This window comes from Taeniopygia guttata, chromosome 3 (assembly GCF_048771995.1).
Source record: "Taeniopygia guttata chromosome 3, bTaeGut7.mat, whole genome shotgun sequence".
NCBI classification, from domain to species: Eukaryota; Metazoa; Chordata; class Aves; order Passeriformes; family Estrildidae; genus Taeniopygia; species Taeniopygia guttata.
This window is the reverse complement of record NC_133027.1, coordinates 815,480-834,904: the sequence shown is the minus strand read 5'-3', so window position 1 is coordinate 834,904 and position 19,425 is coordinate 815,480. Positions and strand designations below refer to the sequence as shown.

At 55.3% G+C, this 19,425-nt stretch overlaps 1 protein-coding gene and 1 long non-coding RNA gene across 3 annotated transcripts in view; one reads left to right on the top strand and one right to left on the bottom strand.

Annotated features, from left to right (window-relative positions):
- The first annotated feature begins 3,983 nt into the window (after positions 1–3,983).
- Positions 3,984–5,848, top strand: LOC140683598 (uncharacterized). 2 transcript variants are annotated; one of them, XR_012054775.1, is made up of 3 exons: positions 3,994–5,230; positions 5,323–5,617; positions 5,653–5,848. It is a non-coding gene; the product is annotated as an uncharacterized lncRNA (long non-coding RNA). The 2 variants fall into 2 exon arrangements; XR_012054774.1 differs by having other exon boundaries at positions 3,984–5,230; positions 5,323–5,848.
- Positions 5,849–6,715: 867 nt separating this feature from the next.
- The window catches only part of RAB10 (RAB10, member RAS oncogene family), a 43,098-nt gene continuing 30,388 nt past the window's right edge, over positions 6,716–19,425 (bottom strand). The window contains exons 2-6 of the mRNA XM_041714918.2: positions 18,712–18,772; positions 11,324–11,462; positions 10,142–10,231; positions 9,034–9,135; positions 6,716–7,144 (exon numbers count right to left, since the gene is read on the bottom strand). Coding sequence (XP_041570852.1) covers positions 7,061–7,144; positions 9,034–9,135; positions 10,142–10,231; positions 11,324–11,462; positions 18,712–18,772 — 476 coding nt within the window. The 3' untranslated portion in view covers positions 6,716–7,060. The remainder of the gene's footprint in view (positions 7,145–9,033; positions 9,136–10,141; positions 10,232–11,323; positions 11,463–18,711; positions 18,773–19,425) is intronic.

Sequence of the window (19,425 nt, the reverse complement as noted above, 5' to 3'; positions counted from 1 at the left end):
CACCCCCGGGACGGGCACCCCCCCAGAGCCGGGCAGCCCCCGGGACGGGCATCCCCTCGGGACCGGGCACTTCCTCAGAGCCGGGCACCCCTCGGGACGGGCATCCCCCGGGACCAGGCACCCCTCGGGACCGGGCACCCCCCCAGGACCGGGCACCCCCTCGGGGCCGGGTACCCCCACCAGAGCCGGGCATCCCCGGGACGGGCACCCCTCGGGACCGGGCATCCCCTGGGACCGGGCACTCCCCGGGACGGGCATCCCCCCAGGACCGGGCATCCCCCCAGAGCCGGGCATCCCCCGGGACCGGGCACCCCCTCGGGACTGGGCACCCCTCGGGACCGGGCAGCCCCTTGGGACCGGGCACCCCCTCGGGACCGGGCACCCCTCCCCGGGACGGGCATCCCCGGGACCGGGCACCCCCTCAGGACCGGGCACCCCTCCCCGGGCGAGACATCCCCCGGGACGGGCACCCCCTCCGGAGCGGGCAGCCCCTTGGGACCGGGCACCCCCTCGGGACCGGGCACCCCTCCCCGGGACGGGCATCCCCGGGACCGGGCACCCCCTCAGGACCGGGCACCCCCCGCCCGTGCGGAACATCCCCAGGGACGGGCACCCCTCCCCGGGCGAGACATCCCCCGGGACCGTGCACCTCCCCAGAGCCGGACACCTCCCGGTACCGGGCAACCCCCCGGGACCGGGCACCCCCCGGGACCAGGCACTCCCTCAGGACCGAGCACCCCCCGGGACCGGGCACCCCCCCCGTGCGGGACATTCCCCGGAACGGGCATCCCCCCAGGGCCGGGCAGACCCCAGAGCCGGGCACCTCCCGGGACCGGGCACCCCCTCGGACCGGGCATCCCCTCGGGACCGGGCACTTCCTCAGAGCCGGGCACTCCCTCAGGACCGGGCATCCCCTCGGGACCGGGCACTTCCCCAGAGCCGGACATCCCCCGGCGGGGCCTCTCCGGGGCCCGGGGGGCTGCCGGGGGGTCCCAAGCGAGGGCTGCGGGAGCACAGTGGGGGACCGGGGGGACCCTGATGCCGCCCCGCACCCCGATGGCCCCGCCGGGACCCCCCGAACCGGCGCTGCCGCACGGACACGGAGCACAAACGGCACCGGGAGAGGGGGACAGGGACATCACAGGAGCGACATCACCGCCACCCTGGGGACTCCCGGCCACCCTGAGCGGGGACAGCGGACACGGTGGGTCCCCCCACCCCCGGTTCTTTGCTGGCTGATGGAGACCGGCTGAGGAGGATGGAGGAGTGGAGCAGCGCTCGGCCCTGGGGACGTGTCACCGTGTGCTGTCCCCTGTCACCGTGTGCTGTCCCCTGTCACCGTGAGCTGTCCCCTGTCCCCGCCACTGTCCCCTGTCCCCGCCACTGTCCCGGCCAAGCACAGGGGGAGGCTGCCGGGCAGGGCGGAGCGGGGAGCGGGTGGAGCGGAGGTGGAACAGTGAAAAGGGCGAAGCAGGAGCAGGGATGGAGCAGGGATGGGAAGGAACAGGGATGGGGAAGGAACAGGGATGGGGAAGGGATGGGGAAGGAACAGGGATGGGGAAGGAGCAGGGATGGAGCAGGAACAGGGATGGAGCAGGAACAGGGATGGGGAAGGAACAGGGATGGAGCAGGAACAGGGATGGGGAAGGAGCAGGGATGGGAAGGAACAGGGATGGGAAGGAACAGGGATGGAGCAGGGATGGGGATGGAGCAGGAACAGGGATGGGGAAGGAGCAGGGATGGGGAAGGAACAGGGATGGGGAAGGAACAGGGATGGGGAAGGAGCAGGGATGGGGAAGGAACAGGGATGGAGCAGGAACAGGGATGGGGATGGAACAGGGATGGGGATGGAACAGGGATGGGGATGGAACAGGGATGGGGAAGGAGCAGGGATGGCGAAGGAGCAGGGATGGGGAAGGAGCAGGGAGGGCGGAAGGAGCAGGGATGGGGATGGGAACAGGGATGGGGAAGGAACAGGGATGGCGAAGGAGCAGGGATGGGGAAGGAACAGGGATGGGGATGGAACAGGGATGGGGATGGAACAGGGATGGGGAAGGAACAGGGATGGGGAAGGAACAGGGATGGGAAGGAACAGGGATGGGGAAGGAACAGGGAAAACCGCGGGGCAGCTGCAGGGAAGGAGCAGGGAAAGGAGGGAACGGCTGTAGGAAAGGAGAGGGGGCAGGGACGGGGATGGAGGCGGGATGGGGACAGAAAAGAGGATACAGCAGCAGGAGGAGGAGGAGGAGGAGGAGGAGGAGGAGGAGGAGGATGAGGATGGGGAAAGCCCAAGCCTCCCTGCCGGGGGTGACACTGGGAGCTGCTGGATGGCGTCCATGTGGCACAGGTCCCTGCCAGGTTTTGCTCCCCAAAACCCCCCACGCGTGGATGGCTCCCACGCCGGGGATGGGGAGGATTTGGGATCGCTGAGCTGCTCCCCACGGGGACCGCGGCCATGCCACACTCACGGCTTTATGCCCAGCGGCGGCACGGAAACGGCTTCTCCCGGATACCGGCGCCATGGGAACGGGGACACCGCGACAGCAGGGACACTGTGGGAACGGGGACACTGTGGGAACGGGGCCACTGCGGGGACAGGGACACTGTGGGCACAGGGACACCGCGGCATGGGGACACTGACAGCAGGGACACCGTGGCAGTGGGGACACTGTGGGGTCAGGGACACTGTGGGCACAGGGACATCGTGGCACTGGGGACACTGTGGGTACAGGGACACGGTGGGAACGGGGACACTGCGGGCACAGGGACATCGTGGCAGTGGGGACACTGTGGGAACGGGGACACTGCGGGGACAGGGACGCTGTGGGAACGGGGACACTGTGGGTACAGGGACACTGTGGGCACAGGGACACTGTGGGCACAGGGACACTGTGGGAACGGGGACACTGTGGGTACAGGGACACTGTGGGCACAGGGACACTGTGGGAACGGGGACACTGCGGGGACAGGGACACTGAGGGGACAGGGACACTGTGGGAACAGGGACACTGTGGCAGTGGGGACACTGTGGGCACAAGGACACTGTGGGCACGGGGACATTGTGGGGTCAGGGACACTGTGGGAACGGGGACACCGTGGCAGTAGGGACACTGAGTGACAGCAGGGACACCGTGGGTACTGGAACACTGTGGGAACGGGGACACTGTGGGTACAGGGACACAGTGGCAACAGGGACAATGTGGGGTCAGGGACAGCATGGCATGACTGAATGACAGCAGGGACACCGTGGCAATAGGGACACCGTGGCAATAGGGACACCGTGGCAGTGGGGACACCGTAGCATGGGGACACTGTGGGGACAGGGACACTGTGGGCACAGGGACACTGCGGGAATGGGGACACTGCGGGCACAGGGACATCGTGGCAGTGGGGACACTGACAGCAGGGACACCGTGGCAGTGGGGACACTGTGACAAGAGAGACACCATGGCACTGGGGACATTGTGGGGTCAGGGACACCGTGGCAGTAGGGACACTGTGGGCACAGGGACACTGTGGCAGTGGGGACACTGTGGCAGTGGAGACACTGACAGCAGGGACACCGCGGCATGGGGACACTGTGGGCACGGGGACATTGTGGGGTCAGGGACACTGTGGGCACTGGAACACTGCGGGGACAGGGACACTGTGGGCACAGGGACATCGTGGCAGTGGGGACATTGTGGGTACAGGGACACCACGGCATGGGGACACTGACAGCAGGGACACCGTGGCAGTAGGGACACTGAGTGACAGCAGGGACACCGTGGCAATGGGGACACTGTGGGGTCAGGGACACTGTGGGAACGGGGACACTGTGGGGTCAGGGACACTGTGGCAGTGGGGTCAGGGACACTCGCTGGGCTCTGCTGAGGGGACATCCCCAGGGTGGGTTGGAACTGCTGCTTCCCAAAAAAACGAGGGAGGAGACCTCACACCCCCATGCTGGTGTTGTCCCCCCTCCAAAGGGGCTCCACACCCCTCGGACCCTCCGCTGCCCTTCCCACCATCCCACCCTCGGGAAAAGCTCTGGAAAAAGCAGCACAGCAGCTCCACCCTCAGCCAAACCAGCGCTGGAATTTTGGGGGGACTCAGAGGGAATTCAAGGGCCCACGAAGTCACCGCTGCAAGTTTATAAAAGCTTTTATTTGCTCTTGGTACGACCAAGAATGGGACAGTGATCTTTTATACAATTTGATACAGTAAGTGGTACAAAAGAATGTGTTTTAAATAAAAAGCCAGAGTGGAGTAGCAAAAATATTAAAAGATTAAGTAAAAAATTGTCGGCATGGGAATTAATCCGAGACCTTGATGCTGTTTTGTTTTTTTTCCACCGTCCGAGTCCGAGGGCGAGCCCGGCGTGTGACACGGCCGTGGGACAGAGCCAAGCTCGGGTTTGGTTTAGCAGGACCAATTTCATCGTTTAACGCTTTTTTGGTGACAAAAGGGCAGCGCTGAGCTCCCTCCGCGGGCAGGGCCGGGGGCACGGAGGGGCTGCTGACCCCTTCTCTACTCCACAGGGCTGGGCCGGGCTTCCAGGCAGAGGTTTCACAAGGTTAGTTCGGAACTAGCAGGGAGCTGAGATACCAGCAGACATCAGGTTACTGCAAACTCCTCCGATATCATCATTATTATTCATGTTATTATTATTTTTAGGGGGTTTTTATCTGTTTCAGCAGCGTGCTGCTCCCTCCTCCCGGTCCCGCCCCGCCTGAGCCCGCGGGGGCAGCTGAGCTCGGACAGAAGAGAAAAAAAGCTCACGTTTAAAACAAGGATTGTACATGAAAATCCCCCTTGATGTAGATTTCGCCGTATTTATTTTTTTCCCTTTTTGATCACGTTAGAAAGTGCAGATTGAGCTGAAAGCGGCCGGACTCTGTACAAGGCTGAGCCCGAGCTCAGCAGCCGCTCGCCTGGAAAGGGTTAACACGCTCAGGGACAAAATGCCGAATACAGAGGGACAGGGACACACCTCGGGGAGTCCCCGCCCGGGAGCTCCGGGTTCAAACACCGTCATTTCATTCAAATTCACTCAGCGTTAGCGACTGCGGCCGGGGCGGAGCGGGGACAGTCCCGGGACAGCGCCGGGACCGGGCCCGGGGCCGGGGACAGCGGCAGGACAGGGCCAGCACGGCCGGGGACAGCGGCAGGACAGGGCCAGCACGGCCGGGGACAGCGGCAGGAGCGGCAGGGAGCGCTGGAACGGCCGCTCCATCCCGGGATCATCCCGGCCGGGATCCCCCACTCCATCCCGGCCGGGATCACCGCTCCATCCTGGGATCAGCCCGGCCGGGATCACCGCTCCATCCCGGGAGGAGCCAGGCCGGGATCACCGCTCCATCCCGGGATCATCCCGGCCGGGATCACCACTCCATCCCGGGATCATCCCGGCAGGGATCACTGCTCCATCCCGGGATCATCCCGGCAGGGATCACCGCTCCATCCCGGGATGAGCCCGGCTGGGATCACCGCTCCATCCCGGGAGGAGCCCGGCTGGGATCACCGCTCCATCCCGGGATGAGCCCGGCAGGGATCACCGCTCCATCCCGGGAGGAGCCCGGCTGGGATCACCGCTCCATCCCGGGATGAGCCCGGCAGGGATCACCGCTCCATCCCGGCAGGGATTCCCCGCTCCATCCCGGGAGGAGCCAGGCCGGGATCACCGCTCCATCCCGGGAGGAGCCCGGCCGGGATCACCGCTCCATCCCGGCAGGGATTCCCCGCTCCATCCCGGGATGAGCCCGGCTGGAATCACCCGCCGGGATCCGGAGCAGGGCTGGCCCAGCGCGGCTGCAGACACCGGCAAGCAGAAAGTTTCCAGGGAGGTAATAAATTAAACTGCCCGCCGGCTGGTTTCTTTCCTTTCCTTTCCTTTTTCCATCCAGTCCCGCTCATCCTCGGCCCGGCCCCGCAGCCCCCGGAGCGGCCGGCGGGGAAGGAGCTGGGCTCGTGTTAATGAACTGCTGTCAGTTTGGGAATCCAGGTTATATTCATACACAGAAAATAGACAACCACATCACCCTCCATAGAAACTAGTGCATGCAAATAACTCTTCCATATGGGGGGAAAGGCCGGGGCTATGAGGGAGGAGGGGACCACTAGTGACGGACAGGCCTAGGGGGGTTAGGAGGAATCTCAACATTTTTACCTCGGAAGCTAAATCAGTGCTTTGTATTAAATTTTTGGCAAACACACCGCGTTGCCATCCTTTCCATTAACACATCACACCATGGAGAAATGCAAATCAAAGCAGCATGCAGGCAAAAGAAAAGAGAAAAGAAAAACCAAAACAAAACAACCAAAAAAAAAAAAAAGAAAGGAAAGAGCGGCAAAGTGAGGAAAAAAATGGCAGCAGGAAGAGTTGGGAAGGGCGGGATTGGCAAGAGGAGACACAGCAGGTTACATGGAGTTTGCTTTTGTTTTGCACCACCCTTTGTCCTCGATGCATGACACCAACGTTACAGAAAGCAACCACTACAGAGGTGGGGACTCAATGGCACGGGGGATGGGATGTCTCCTGCACATGCTTCCACCAGAAAAGAGAAAAGAAAGTGAAAATAAAAGTTCCTTTTTCCACATAAGGCACAGGACAAAGAAACCCCACTCACGGACTCAAGGCGAAAATGAGTTTTTCCTGGCTCTTGCCTGATGCATCTAGAGAATATGGTGACTCAAGCACATTATCCATGACAGAAAATTCCACTGTTGTACAAAATCAATTGTTAATTCTAACCTTTATTCTTATACAATTTGCAGAAGAGAGTTGAGTATGATTGCTCTGGGGTTTAATGGCAGGAGGGACGGGACTATAATACAACCCAAACGTAGTGGCGAGTTGAGCGGGGACATGGAAATGAAGTCACGGAGATGAATTTCCTATACATGTGTTGAGAAAACTGGAGTAGGCAAAGCTGTCCTAGCCAGAAAACCAAGGGGAGGCAGGAGCTCGTTAAGATGAGGAACAAAAACATTGGTTTCAGGTTAAAAAACGGGCAGAGTGGTTTGTTTTGCAGCGAGAAAAAAGGGGCGGTGGATGGCGATTGGTGAGAGAGGAGAAGGTTCAGCAGCACTTGCTCTTCCAGCCCGTCACCCCACCGCCACTGCTGATATCTACATTTTCACTGTTGGGCTCTTTTACAGGGGTCTGCAAGGAAACAAGGAAATCTATAGTTAGATGGCTCTGGAGATCCCCAGGAAAACACCCAGAGCTGGGACTGACATCAGCAGAGGGAACTGTGCACAAAGAGCTCCTCAGAACCGCGGGGAATCCTCCCCCCACTCCAGCACAAATGTGCAAATCTAATTTAAGGGTTATTTTGTTGTTGTTGTTGTTGGGTTTGTTTTAAATAAACAGCAGCAAAGCTGGGAAAAAAACCCCAGTGCTTGAACTGGGATCACCCCAAAGTCAACTGGAACTATTTTGGGTTGTGCACGCAGAGCCAGCGCTGGGTTTGGTGGAGTAAGAAAATCCCAGCCTGCAAACACCACAAGCTGAGCTCAGATGATGTGAACTAATGACCTCCAAAACCCACAGTTTTTATGGATAAACTGGGCTCGTTCCCAGCCTCTGGGACAGCAGCTCCCGAGGAAGGACGCAATGCACAGGACGGAGCTTGGGACACCAAAGCCAAAACCCCACTCCAGTGGGTCTGATCCAACACCAACATCTACTCCCAGCTGCTTGGAAAGGAACCTGAACCCTCACCACACTTCACTCTCCACATTCCTTTTTAAACTCTCTTTGGCACAGCCTTGCAAAAGAACCCCTGAGATAATGACAGAGGTTAAAAATGAAGATTTGAGGCCCAAAGGTTGGTATGGTTTATAGCCTGAGCTCCTGTTCACCAAAGGCCAGGGGTTTTCACCCTGTTTATCACACAAAGCTTGTCAAAAACTAATTAAGGAATGACTGAGGACTGCAGTGACAACTGGGTGACATTATCCACGGCATTCCCACGGGAGAGGGAGGAAGGCAGGGCTGAGACAGGCTCAGGAGGGGTTTGTTTGTGTAGGAACAGGAACAGGAGTGCCAGGGCTGGCCAACCCATGTGTCTGGAACTCCACAGAGCTCCCATGAGGGGCTGAGGGAGCTGGGAAGGGGCTCAGCCTGGAGAAAAGGAGGCTCAGGGGGGACCTTGTGGCTCTGCACAGCTCCTGACAGGAGGGGACAGCCGGGGGACAGGGACAGGACAAGGGGAGATGGCCTCAGGCTGGGCCAGGAGGGTTCAGATTGGATACAGGGAACAATTTCTTGCTGGAAAGGTTGCCCAGCTCTGGCCCAGCTGCCATCCTTGGAGGGATTTGAGAGCCCTGTGGATGTGGCACTTGGAGACACGGGTCAGTGGTGGGGGATGATTTGATTTGGTTCTCTCAGAGAGCTTTTCCAGCCTCGCTGATTCTGTGGTTCTGGGGCACACTGCATCGCTCAGGAAGGGGAGACAACCACCAGCAGATCTGGGGCAACACCCTCCACACCTGAACCCCTCCCAACAGCCCCACAGGAGCTGGCAGAGCACTGACAGACAGTGGCAGCAAAGGACAGTTCTCCCCACCCAATGGAAGCGTCAGAGGAACGAGCTGTTAATTAATCCCAGCCTCCTAATGACTTCCTAGCACTGGTTAATGGTTTTCTCCTCCCCGCTTTGCCACTGCTCAATGTGAGGGATGAGCCAGGGGGAAAGAGGGACTGGGCAGGAAATCAGGGGCAGGACCCAAAGAGAGAAATGAGGGAGGAATGGGGAGCAGAAAGCAGAGAGTGGGGCAGGCTCTCCAGGCACAACCACCACTAACTAACAGGGATTTCAGGGCCAAACTAACAGGGATTTCAGTTCCTTGGCTCTGATGGATGTCCCTCCCTGTAAGCAAGCACCCTACAACAACAAAACACCCAACAAGCTTCAGAAGTTCAGCCCTGCTCCTTCAGGGACTCCTTTGCCTCAGCAAAGTCAAACTGCACCAAGGCAGGGGAACGTCACAACAGTGAGAGCTGGAAATTCAGGATATTTGTTCCAAAGGAATGCTGTGAGCACCTACCTTTCGAAGAATGTCTTCTGCTAATGTGAGGAATGCCTTCTCAATGTTTATATTTGCTTTTGCACTAGTTTCAAAAAACCTAATACCGTGCTCCCTGGCAATCTGCAGCAAACAGAGAGAGGGAGGTTAGAGATGCTGGGGATATTCCAGGAATGCCACCACTTTGGGATCAGCAGCATTCATAAAGCAGGGAATACCAGACTGGACATGAGCCCAGGTGTGCCCAGGTGGGCAAGAAGCCCCTGGCCCTGGGCTGTGCCAGCTCTGGGGTGGCAGCAGGGCCAGGGGGCACCTCCAGTGCTGGGGGCAGCTCTGGGCCCCTCCTGCCAGGAGAGACCTGGAGGGGCTGGAGCGTGTCCAGGGAAGGGAACGGAGCCCCAGGAGGGGCTGGGGGAGCTGGGAAGGGGCTCAGCCTGGAGAAAAGGAGGCTCAGGGGGGACCTTGTGGCTCTGCACAGCTCCTGACAGGAGGGGACAGCCAGGGGGGGTCGGGCTCTGCTCCAGGGAACAGGGACAGGACACGGGGAAATGGGCTCAGGCTGGGCCAGGGCAGGCTCAGGGTGGGCACAGCAGGAATTTCTGCCTGGAAAGGGCGCTCAGGCCTTGGCAGGGGCTGCCCAAGCGGGTTTGGTGTCCAGGAAATTCCTGGATGTGGCACTCAGAGCTCTGGGCTGGGGACAAGGTGGGGATTGGGCACAGGTTGGACTCAATGTCTGGGAGCTCTTCCCCAGCCCCAGGGATTCTGTGACTCCCTTCCAACAGGCACCAGCAGCAGCAGCCAGGTGAGGTGGCTCAGGAGATTCAGAATGTCACCACTGAGAACAATTAAAATCTACTCAATAATCCCAAGTCTGTGCCCAAGAGGACGGACACCACACACAGTGTGACACGATGAGGAACTTCAGGGATGGACTGGAAATTCTGAGTTATCAAAGGAAGTAGAAACTGCAGCTGAACTCATCCCATTCACGGCAGTTTCTGAGAAAACATTCCCAGGATTCACATCCATCAGCTCCTGCATTCATGCCCTGGCACATCCCACTGGGGCAGGCAGAAATCTTGGCAGTGATTTGCTGACTCGGATAAAGAAGTTTTTGTTTGCTACTCACCTGTTCACCTTTTGCTTTAGGGACAACTCTTTTATCCTCCATGTCACACTTGTTTCCTAACAGCATCCTCTCCACATCCTCGTTGGCGTGCTGGAAGGACACAGGGATTGTGTTACAGGCCCACACACCTCCCTCCCCCTGCACACCCAAAATTCCTGCCTCACTTTGGTGTGGCCAGGCCTGAAATTTGGGGACATTTTGCCCACCGTGGAGCTGCAGGCACTGCAGTGGCAGAGGAACGAGCTGTTAATTAACCCCAGCCCCCTAATGACTTCCTAGCACTGGTTAATGGTTTTCTCCTCCCCGCTTGTGAGGGATGAGCCCGGGGAGAAAGAGGGACTGGGGAGGAAATCAGGGGGCCAAATGCCTCTGTGATTTCTGCAAAGACACTCCACTCCTGAGTTTCTCTAGTAACAAAACCAGGATTGTTTTGTCCCTAATTTGTCAGCCACAGCCCCTGAGCAGCCTCCACAATGCACCTGAAATCAGCTGTGGGCCACACTGAAAACACGAGGCCACCAAAAGCCCCGATGGTACCAATGACATCCATCCCTCACCTGGGACACCTCTGAGTTTTTTAACAAAGCAACTGCAGAATCCAAAGGCTTCAGTTTCAAATTTATTCCAACCCATTGCTGAGTCTCTTCCTGTCCTGTTCCCACCACACAGGGCACTTCTCCACAAACACCACCCTGTCCCACTTCTCATGCTGGGAAATCCAAATCCCAACATCTCATTTTTGCTGTGCTGCTTTCTCCACCTCAGGGCTCCACTGAGCAGTGCCTCACCTGTGCTCAGTTCTACAGGGCCATCTCTGTGCTTTCTAGGGAAATCCAAACATTTGTTCCACTTGGGAGCAGCCTAACAAAAGCAGGAACTGCCAGTTGTGCTGCTCTCTTGCCATCTCAGAACTCCTGGAGGATGAATTTGTGTCATTTCTTAATTGGATAGTTTAGCCTTAAAAGACCCTGTACCAAGAGATAGTTGGTCATTTTGTGCTAGTGAAGAACTGCAGAACTCACTGCTGTGAGACTGTAAGATAAATAAAAAATAACAAACAGAGTCTGAATGCAACCCAGCCTCTCGAGTGCCTTCAGTCCTGACCTGGCCAGGGGAAAAGGGAAGCTGGAAAGCCCTGGCAGAGCAGAGCTCAGGGGAGCCTTGGGGCCCTCTGGCACTCACCTCATCGATGTTCCTGAGCCACTTGCTGATGTTCTCGAAGCTCTTGGCGTTGGTGATGTCGTACACCAGCATGATGCCCATGGCCCCTCGGTAGTAGGAGGTGGTGATGGTGTGGAAGCGCTCCTGCCCCGCCGTGTCCCTGCGGAGACACCGCACTCTTGTCATGGACATGCACCTCCCCACTTGGTTTGATGGAGAATAGTTTCAGTTTTTAAACGTTTTGTTTTAATTTTATTTTTAATTAAAAAATTAATTTAGAAAAAATGTATTCCAGAGCAGCTGTGGCTGCCCCTGGATCCCTGGCAGTGCCCAAGGCCAGGTTGGACACTGGGGCTTGGGGCCACCTGGGACAGTGGGAGGTGTCCCTGCCATGGCAGGGATGGAACAGGATGAACTTTAAGGTCCCTTCCAACCCAAACCATTCTGTGATTCAGTGATTCCATGACGAGGTAGACCCCAAGGTGTCTCCAAATTTAAAGCAAGATTACACACCCTGTAACCCCCCCAGAAAGGCCCATGTCTCCCTGACCCACAGCCCCTGGCACACTCAGCCACTGCTGTGCATCTGCTCCTGGAGCTGCTGACACCAGGACCAGAGCAGAAGGGCAGGCAGGGGGGTCCCCAGCCCAGCAGCCTCTACAGGGATGCCCTGACAGGCCTGGATCCCTGCCTGTGGCCTCGGGAGGTCACTGACTCCACTCCCAGCTCCACAACCCACCCAGGGGTCCCACACTGTGCCTGAGATGTTTGATGTGCTGCTGGAACCTTCCCCACCCTGCACTGGCTGCCCAAGGTGGAGCCCCAGCTCCCACTGCCTCTGGGCTCTTCCCAACTGCCCATGTCCCAAAACACCCAGGATATCCAGCCCCACGCTGGGACATCTCCAGGCATTCCTGTTTCCTCATCCCACTCCTCACGAGGAGCACTCTGCTTTGGCATCCCACAATGAACTCCAGGACTTGGCATTTGGCTGCACTGAATTTCACAGGACTTTTTCCAGTGACGTTTCTTCAGCCAGCTGGAATTATTATTAGTTTAAATCTACTCCTTGACTGGATTTAAACTTTACAGCTTCACCTTTTCTGGCTTGAAAAGGTGTCTCTCTCCTTGTCCCCGCTGTTAACTCTTCCCTGGCAGGGTGGGCAGGCCCTGGCACAGGGTGCCCACCCTGGATCCCTGGCAGAGCCCAAAGCCAGGCTGGACACTGGGCTGGGAGCAATCTGGGATGGTTTGGAAGGTGTTCCTGCAAGGCAGGGGTTGGAACAGGATGGGCTTTAAGGTCCCTTCCCACCCAAAGCATTCTAGGATATTATGAAGTAATTTGGGGGAGTTTAATTCTTTAATTGATGTTTAATTGATAGTTTAATCCTTTCCTAACATATCCCAGAGAGAGAGAGGGATCCTTCCCTTCACTCAGGACAAACTCCTCTAAAATATCTCCACAGATCCCCACTCACACCCTCATTCTTTTCTCTCTCCCCAGTTCTGCAGCCACTTGCCAGCCCCTTCCCCCAGGTTACTCCCTCCCCCTGGCCCCTAGCAGCAGGACAGTGCTGGAGAAGCCTGACCAACCCCAGCAGACTTTTGGGATCTGTGGTTCCTCCCTCCTGCCACGGCCAGCAGCTGTCACAGCACCGATTCTGAGTGGTTTCACACAGCTTGGCGTTGGCAGCACGGAGCTGCTACTCACTGCTTGTCACATCCTACAACTGACTCGCCTGGTTAACTCCTCCACTGCTTTTCCTGCCAACTGCAGCTCAGCTAATGGAAGAGAAGAAAGCTGGGGAGGGAAGAAGCAAAGAACCTGGTGTGTTTCCCTTTGTTTTTTTTTTTTTAATAAATACTACAGCTGCCCTTTCCCCTGGTTAATGGATTCTCCATTCATTATTCAGAGATAACTCCTAATGGCTGGAGATTAGAGCTGGCTGAGGCAAACAGGAATTGAGTTATGGCTCTCTGGGTGCCCACCAGGGCTGGATCTTCCCTGGGCACAGGCAGGAGACAGTGGGAGCACCAGGGCTGGCTGCTGCCCTGGCTCCCCAGCCCTTTGTGCAAACCTCTGGGAGGTGCAGCAGGCTCCAAAGCTCTGGCTGGAGGCACAAACTGGCTCACCCTGCCAGCTGACATGAATGTGGGCAAGGATTGTTGAAACAGCCAAGGAGAAGGAGACACGGCAGGGAAGGGAGGGAGTTTGGATGTTCAGCTTAGTGAAGACAAAGGAGGCTGTCCTGTGGGACTGGGGAAAGGAGAAGCTCAAGGAAAGTGAAAAGTCTATTGGAATTATTCTCATGCCAACATTAAAATATGCATAAGCTGTATCATATTAGAGGTTTAACCTAGAGAGAAAGGAATTTCTGGGACAGCTTTCCAGCTGACCTGGCAGAGACTAAAGAAACCTTGACATATATTATCATTTATTGATGAAAGATCTACACGGCTGCAGCAAGGAAAGATCAGCTCTGATGATTTGTGAGCATCCTGCCAGTCCACGTGGCTCAAAATGAAGGTCTTCAACATATTAAACCAAGTAATTCCTAGCAAAATAATCCCAAGAACTTTATTACTGTCCCACTGTTGTTACTTTTGCAGAACTGTGCTGCAGGGCAGGAAGCTCTGCAGAGGGATCTGGACAGGCTGGATCCATGGAAAGGTGCTCAGGCCTTTCCCAGGGAGTTTGGAGTGCCCATGCCTGCAGGGGTTTAAAAAAAAACAGGCTGGGGACAAGGTGGGGATTGGCACTGCCTGAGCTCCATGGCCATGAAGGGATTTTCCCACCTCAGGGATCCCAGGGTTCTGTGCTCTGACTGGCAAATTTCAGCTTTTCTGAATAATACTCAGCCAGGAAAACATTCCCAGAATTCACAGAATCACTGGGTTGGAAGAGACCTCCAAGACCATCGAGTCCAACCCAGCCCAAATACCTCAACTAAACGCTGATGCCACATCCAGGCTTTGTTAAACAAAATCATCAAGTCCAACCCAGCCCCAACCCCTCAACTCAACCCTGGCACCCAGTGCCACATCCAGGCTTTGTTAAACCCACCCAGGGATGGGGACTCCACCACCTCCCTGGGCAGCCATCCCAGAACTTTATCACCTTTCAGTGAAGAACTTTTCCCTAATATCCAGCCTAAATTTGGTGCAGCTTGAAGCTGTGACCTCTGGCTCTGTCAGTTCCTGGAGAAGGAGCCCAACCCCACCTGAGCACAGCTGCCTTTCAGGAGCTGTGGGGAGTGCTGAGGTCCCCCCTGAGCCTCCTTTTCTCCAGGTTGAGCACCCCCAGACCTATAACGAGATCCACTAACGAGAAATCCGTAAAGAGAATTATCCAACTGTTTTATGGGACTGCCATGCCAGAGGAACATCTCTCACCTCGAGTCTCAAAAGCCCTCAGCAAACAGAATTAATTTCTAGACATTCTAGGGGTGATGGCAGAGATGAATGAGGCTGATGGCACCTGGGAGTGGAGGTGTGTGCAGCTCTGGTCACCACAGGCTCCCTGAACACCAGAACCTGCCCATCACAGGCAATTCCCACCCCTGGGATGCCTCAGGATGGCCACACCACACAATTCTTTTTGACACGAGCTCATTGCTGAGTTAACCAAGATCCTGAGGACACTTCTCTGGCCGTGGAAATGTGTTGCCCACAAAGATGCACCGACAGAAAAATGTTATTTTATAGTCCTCCACACAGCCAGGAGCTGCACACTGAAGACACAAAGCTGTTCCTAAAATTTGGAATCAGTCAGGAAGACTGTAGGAAAACAGGCTGACACACAAATGTCACTGAAGATAGCAGAGCTGGAGGAGCAGCTAAGTAGGAAAAAAAGAAAAAATGAGGCTTTTAGCCACCAGTTGCATTCCTTCGAGCCTGTGCTTTCCCTGGATGACAAACCCAGCTCTGCTTTTTGTGTCTCCTGACAAGCACCTCAGAGCTGTACCTGGGCAGCCCTGAGGTTTTCCAGCCTCCATTTCCCAGTGGGTAAGGAGTTCTGGAACCAGGGATCCCCTCTGTAGATTTGGGAGTCCAAACCTGACCGTGCTCTTGTGAAACCCCTTGTGAACCTGTCCATGGACACCTGCAGCTACCCCTGCATCCCACGAGGAGTTTCCCAGCAAAACTTAATTTCCTGATGTTTTCCACAAGCCATTTTCCAGCCTCAGGCCAGAGCTGATGTTGGTGTTGGAAAAAGGCAGGAAGTTCTATCAGACCCTCCCCACCTGTTCAGGAAATCCAGGATTTTCAAGATGTGCTCTGCCATCACAAAGAATCTTCATTTTTCCAGTTGTTCTTCCTAACAAAGTCCCTTTCTCCCCAGGCAGTGCTGACCAAACCCGTGTTCTGTGGGGCTGCCACACTCACCTCCTGCCCACACCATCAGGAAAATCCCATTTCATTTCTCAATGGCTCCGTTATGTTAATGAGTTCTGGGAACTCAGGGATGCCAAAGCCTTGTGGTTTCCATTTCACAACAACTCTGCCTGAGTTCCTGAATGTGTGACAGAGATACCACACTCAATTTTTAGCTCCACTACCCTGTCCCTTTGAAGTCCTTCAGCAAAGCCAGCACCATCTTTTCTTGGATCTCTCACTCTGGTCCTTCATTCCTTCTCTGTACCATGACAGAGTTAATATTTTTCCAGCCATTCAGCACTGCAAACCCCTCCAGCTCCCAGCCTTTGTAAGAGTTTCCACTCCCAAATGTGCATGAATTCCTTTTTCCCAGCTCCTGGAGCAGGCCCATCACTAGTGACTGTCCCAGCAGTAATTCTCCCAAAGAGGAGCTGGACAATGACCCAGCCAAGGAGATCCTCAGTTCCTCAAGGATCTGAGATTACACCCAGAATCTGATACACAGTGTTGGATCTGCCTTGGATGGGTTCATTTCCTTGGAAGGGCAGCCCAGAGCTGTGTCCCACCCTGCTCCTTGCAGCTCTCCTGGTGGATCTGCCCTGGATGGGCTCATTTCCTTGGAAGGGCTGTGTCCCACCCTGCTCCTTGCAGTTCTCCTGGTGGATCTGCCCTGGATGGGCTCATTTCTTTGGAAGGGCAGTCCAGAGCTGTGTCCCACCCTGCTCCTTGCAGTTCTCCTGCTGGATCTGCCCTGGATGGGCTCATTTCCCTGGAAGGGCAGCCCAGGGCTGTGTCCCACCCTGCTCCTTGCAGTTCTCCTGGTGGATCTGCCCTGGATGGGCTCATTTCCTTGGAAGGGCTGTGTCCCACCCTGCTCCTTGCAGCTCTCCTGGTGGATCTGCCCTGAATGGGCTCATTTCCTTGGAAGGGCTGTGTCCCACCCTGCTCCTTGCAGTTCTCCTGCTGGATCTGCCCTGGATGGGCTCATTTCCTTGGAAGGGCAGCCCAGAGCTGTGTGCCACCCTGCTCCTTGCAGTTCTCCTGGTGGATCTCCCTGGATGGGCTCATTTCCTTGGAAGGGCAGTCTAGAGCTGTGTCCCACCCTGCTCCTTGCAGTTCTCCTGGTGGATCTGCCCTGGATGGGTTAATTTCTTTGGAAGGGCAGCCCAGATCTGTGTCCCACCCTGCTCCTTGCAGGTGCATTTCCCTTTGGAGCAGCAGGAGAACTCTGATCCAGCCCCTCAGCTTCAACAGCTACTGGGTATCGAGTTGCTTCTCACCCCAGGCAGGCTTTAATTCAGCCTGACCTTTGTGTTCTTTAGTCCTGAATATAATTTCAGAGGTCAGGGCATGGCTGTGAAGCTGTCAGAGGCCCTTCCCACACCCAGAAGAGGTAAGGAGCTGTCCTGCTGTGTGGAGTGGTGTGGTGCCACACCTGAAGGACAGGCCCATCCAGAGGGACTTGGACGAGCTCCAGAAGTGGCCCACGGGAATCTCCTGAGGTTTAAGAAGAGCAGATGCAGAACATGCTCAGGTTTACACAGGAAATGTTCCTCTAAATCCATCCCCTGCTGCCTTGCATTGTTCTGGGAATGCTGCACAGCTCCTGCAAGTCTGGAGGGAGTTCAAAGGCAGGAAGCAGTGGGGAAATAGAGATGCACTGCACAAAACACCTCTACAACACACTGAGCAACTGCTGGGCAAACTACAGGAAAAGTAGGAAACAACACTGAGATTTTATTTATTTTAATATTTTTTTTCTGTAGGAGTTTCGTTTTCTGCTTTCCAAGTTTCATTTCGAATGTGCAATCTGAATCTGGTAGAAACAAGCAGTAGATTCAGGCCACAACTTCCCAATTTTGTGACATTTAAAAGTTGCCACTGTATAAATCTCAGCTCACCCAACTCCACTTCCCTAAGGCACTAAACCCCACAATCTCTACAGCTTCATTTACATCTTGCTCTTTACACCTGCATTAAATATCCTCATTTTTCTGTATTTTCTGTTTTTACATTTCATCAATTTCTTTTTAAGTTTAATCATAGAGTCACTGAATGTTTTGGGTTGGAAAGGACCTGAAAGCTCACCCAGTGCCACTCCTGCCGTGGCAGGGACACCTTCCACTGTCCCAGTGTTCCAGCCCCAGTGTCCAGCCTGGCCTTGGGCACTGCCAGGGATCCAGGGGCAGCCACAGCTGCCAGGGCCTGCCCACCCTGCCAGGGAACAATTCCTAATTATTCCCCAAATCCCATCCAAACCTGCTCTCTGTCAGTTCTCACACTTCCTCGGGGTGCTGCTGACAGGAGGGCTCCAGATGCCCTGCTGAGGAAGGATAATCGCTCCTGATTATCCTGGAATGGTTATCCTGGGATGGCTGGAAAGATCAGTGCTCCCCCAAACTGGAAAACACCCAGCTGCATCTACAGACACCAACATTACAAAGCCATGGGGTTTTTGAGTGGCACAAAAAGGACAAATCCCAGCTCAGAGCCCTTCCTTCAGTGGAGCTGGAGAATGCAGAAGTGAGCAGGGAGCCCAGCCAGCCCCACAGCCCCTGGCTCTGCTGGCCTGAGCTGGTGAAAAGCCTCTGCTTCAAAGCACAGAAGCTCAAAGGAAGGAGCTGAGGCTGTGCCTCTTGTCACACAGAACCTCTCCACAGCTGAGCATGGAAAATTCCAGCCCTGCTGCAGCCCTGGATTGCATTTTCTTGCTGACACAAAGCAAGGCTACGAGTCAATTTATAGTCACGGACTGGAGGCAACTCCTAATTTAAAGATTCCAGTTTAAAACCACTTCCCACCAAATCACAGCCTGTGAGGATGCTCTCCCCCCCACCACAGGAGGTTTGCCAGCAGCCTGACCCAGAGAGCAGCCAGGCCCAGTGGTTACAACACTGCAACTGCTGCAGAAACACACGTGGAGCTGTGGAAACACCCAACACAGCTGCAAACCTGCAGCCCCGAAGGGAATCCAGCAAGAGCAAACCCCCCCCAGCAACACCTGCTGCTGAAGGAAGCTCTGTGTTACTCACCAGATCTGTAGCTTGATCTTCTTTCCTTGCAATTCAACAGTTTTAATCTTGAAGTCTATCCCTAAAATAAACAAACACATAAATAAGTAATTAGTGTTTATTTATTTATAAAAAAATCAATTCCACATGAACTCTGAATGGCTGAGACAGAGCAGGGGATTTTTTTTTCTTCTTTCAGTGAACTGCCAGGTAAAGCAGGGATGTCCAGGGACACTGGAATGGGAAGGGAGGTGGGACACAGCACAGCTGGAACACCCTGAGCAGGAAGGAGCCACAGGGACCATCCAGCCTGCTGCAACCCAAAATACAGAGAACTCTCAGAACTCTGGGCCTGTAAGCCAAAGCTTAGAATTAAACACAGGATTTGATCTGAGACCTTAAAAAAGGCTTCCAAACTTAAGTGCTGAAAGTGAGAACGCGGATTTATAATTTAAAGCAGGGACAGTGTCTCAGAAAGGTTAGAGTTTTAGAGTCTAAGGTGTAAAATAATAAAGTAGTTACAAAGGTAAACAAGAAGTTTAGAATGTAGTACTGGAAGTTTGTGTGTCACAACATAATTAGCTAAGAAAGCTTACACTGTAACATAAGTCCATAAGATGAAATATTTAAGGATTGGGTCAAAAACAGAAGTATCCTTATTAGCAGTGTTACATTAGTCAATAACTCCTTAAAAAGTCTTGTAACTACGGTTCTTGAGACCTTCTGAGCCATGCT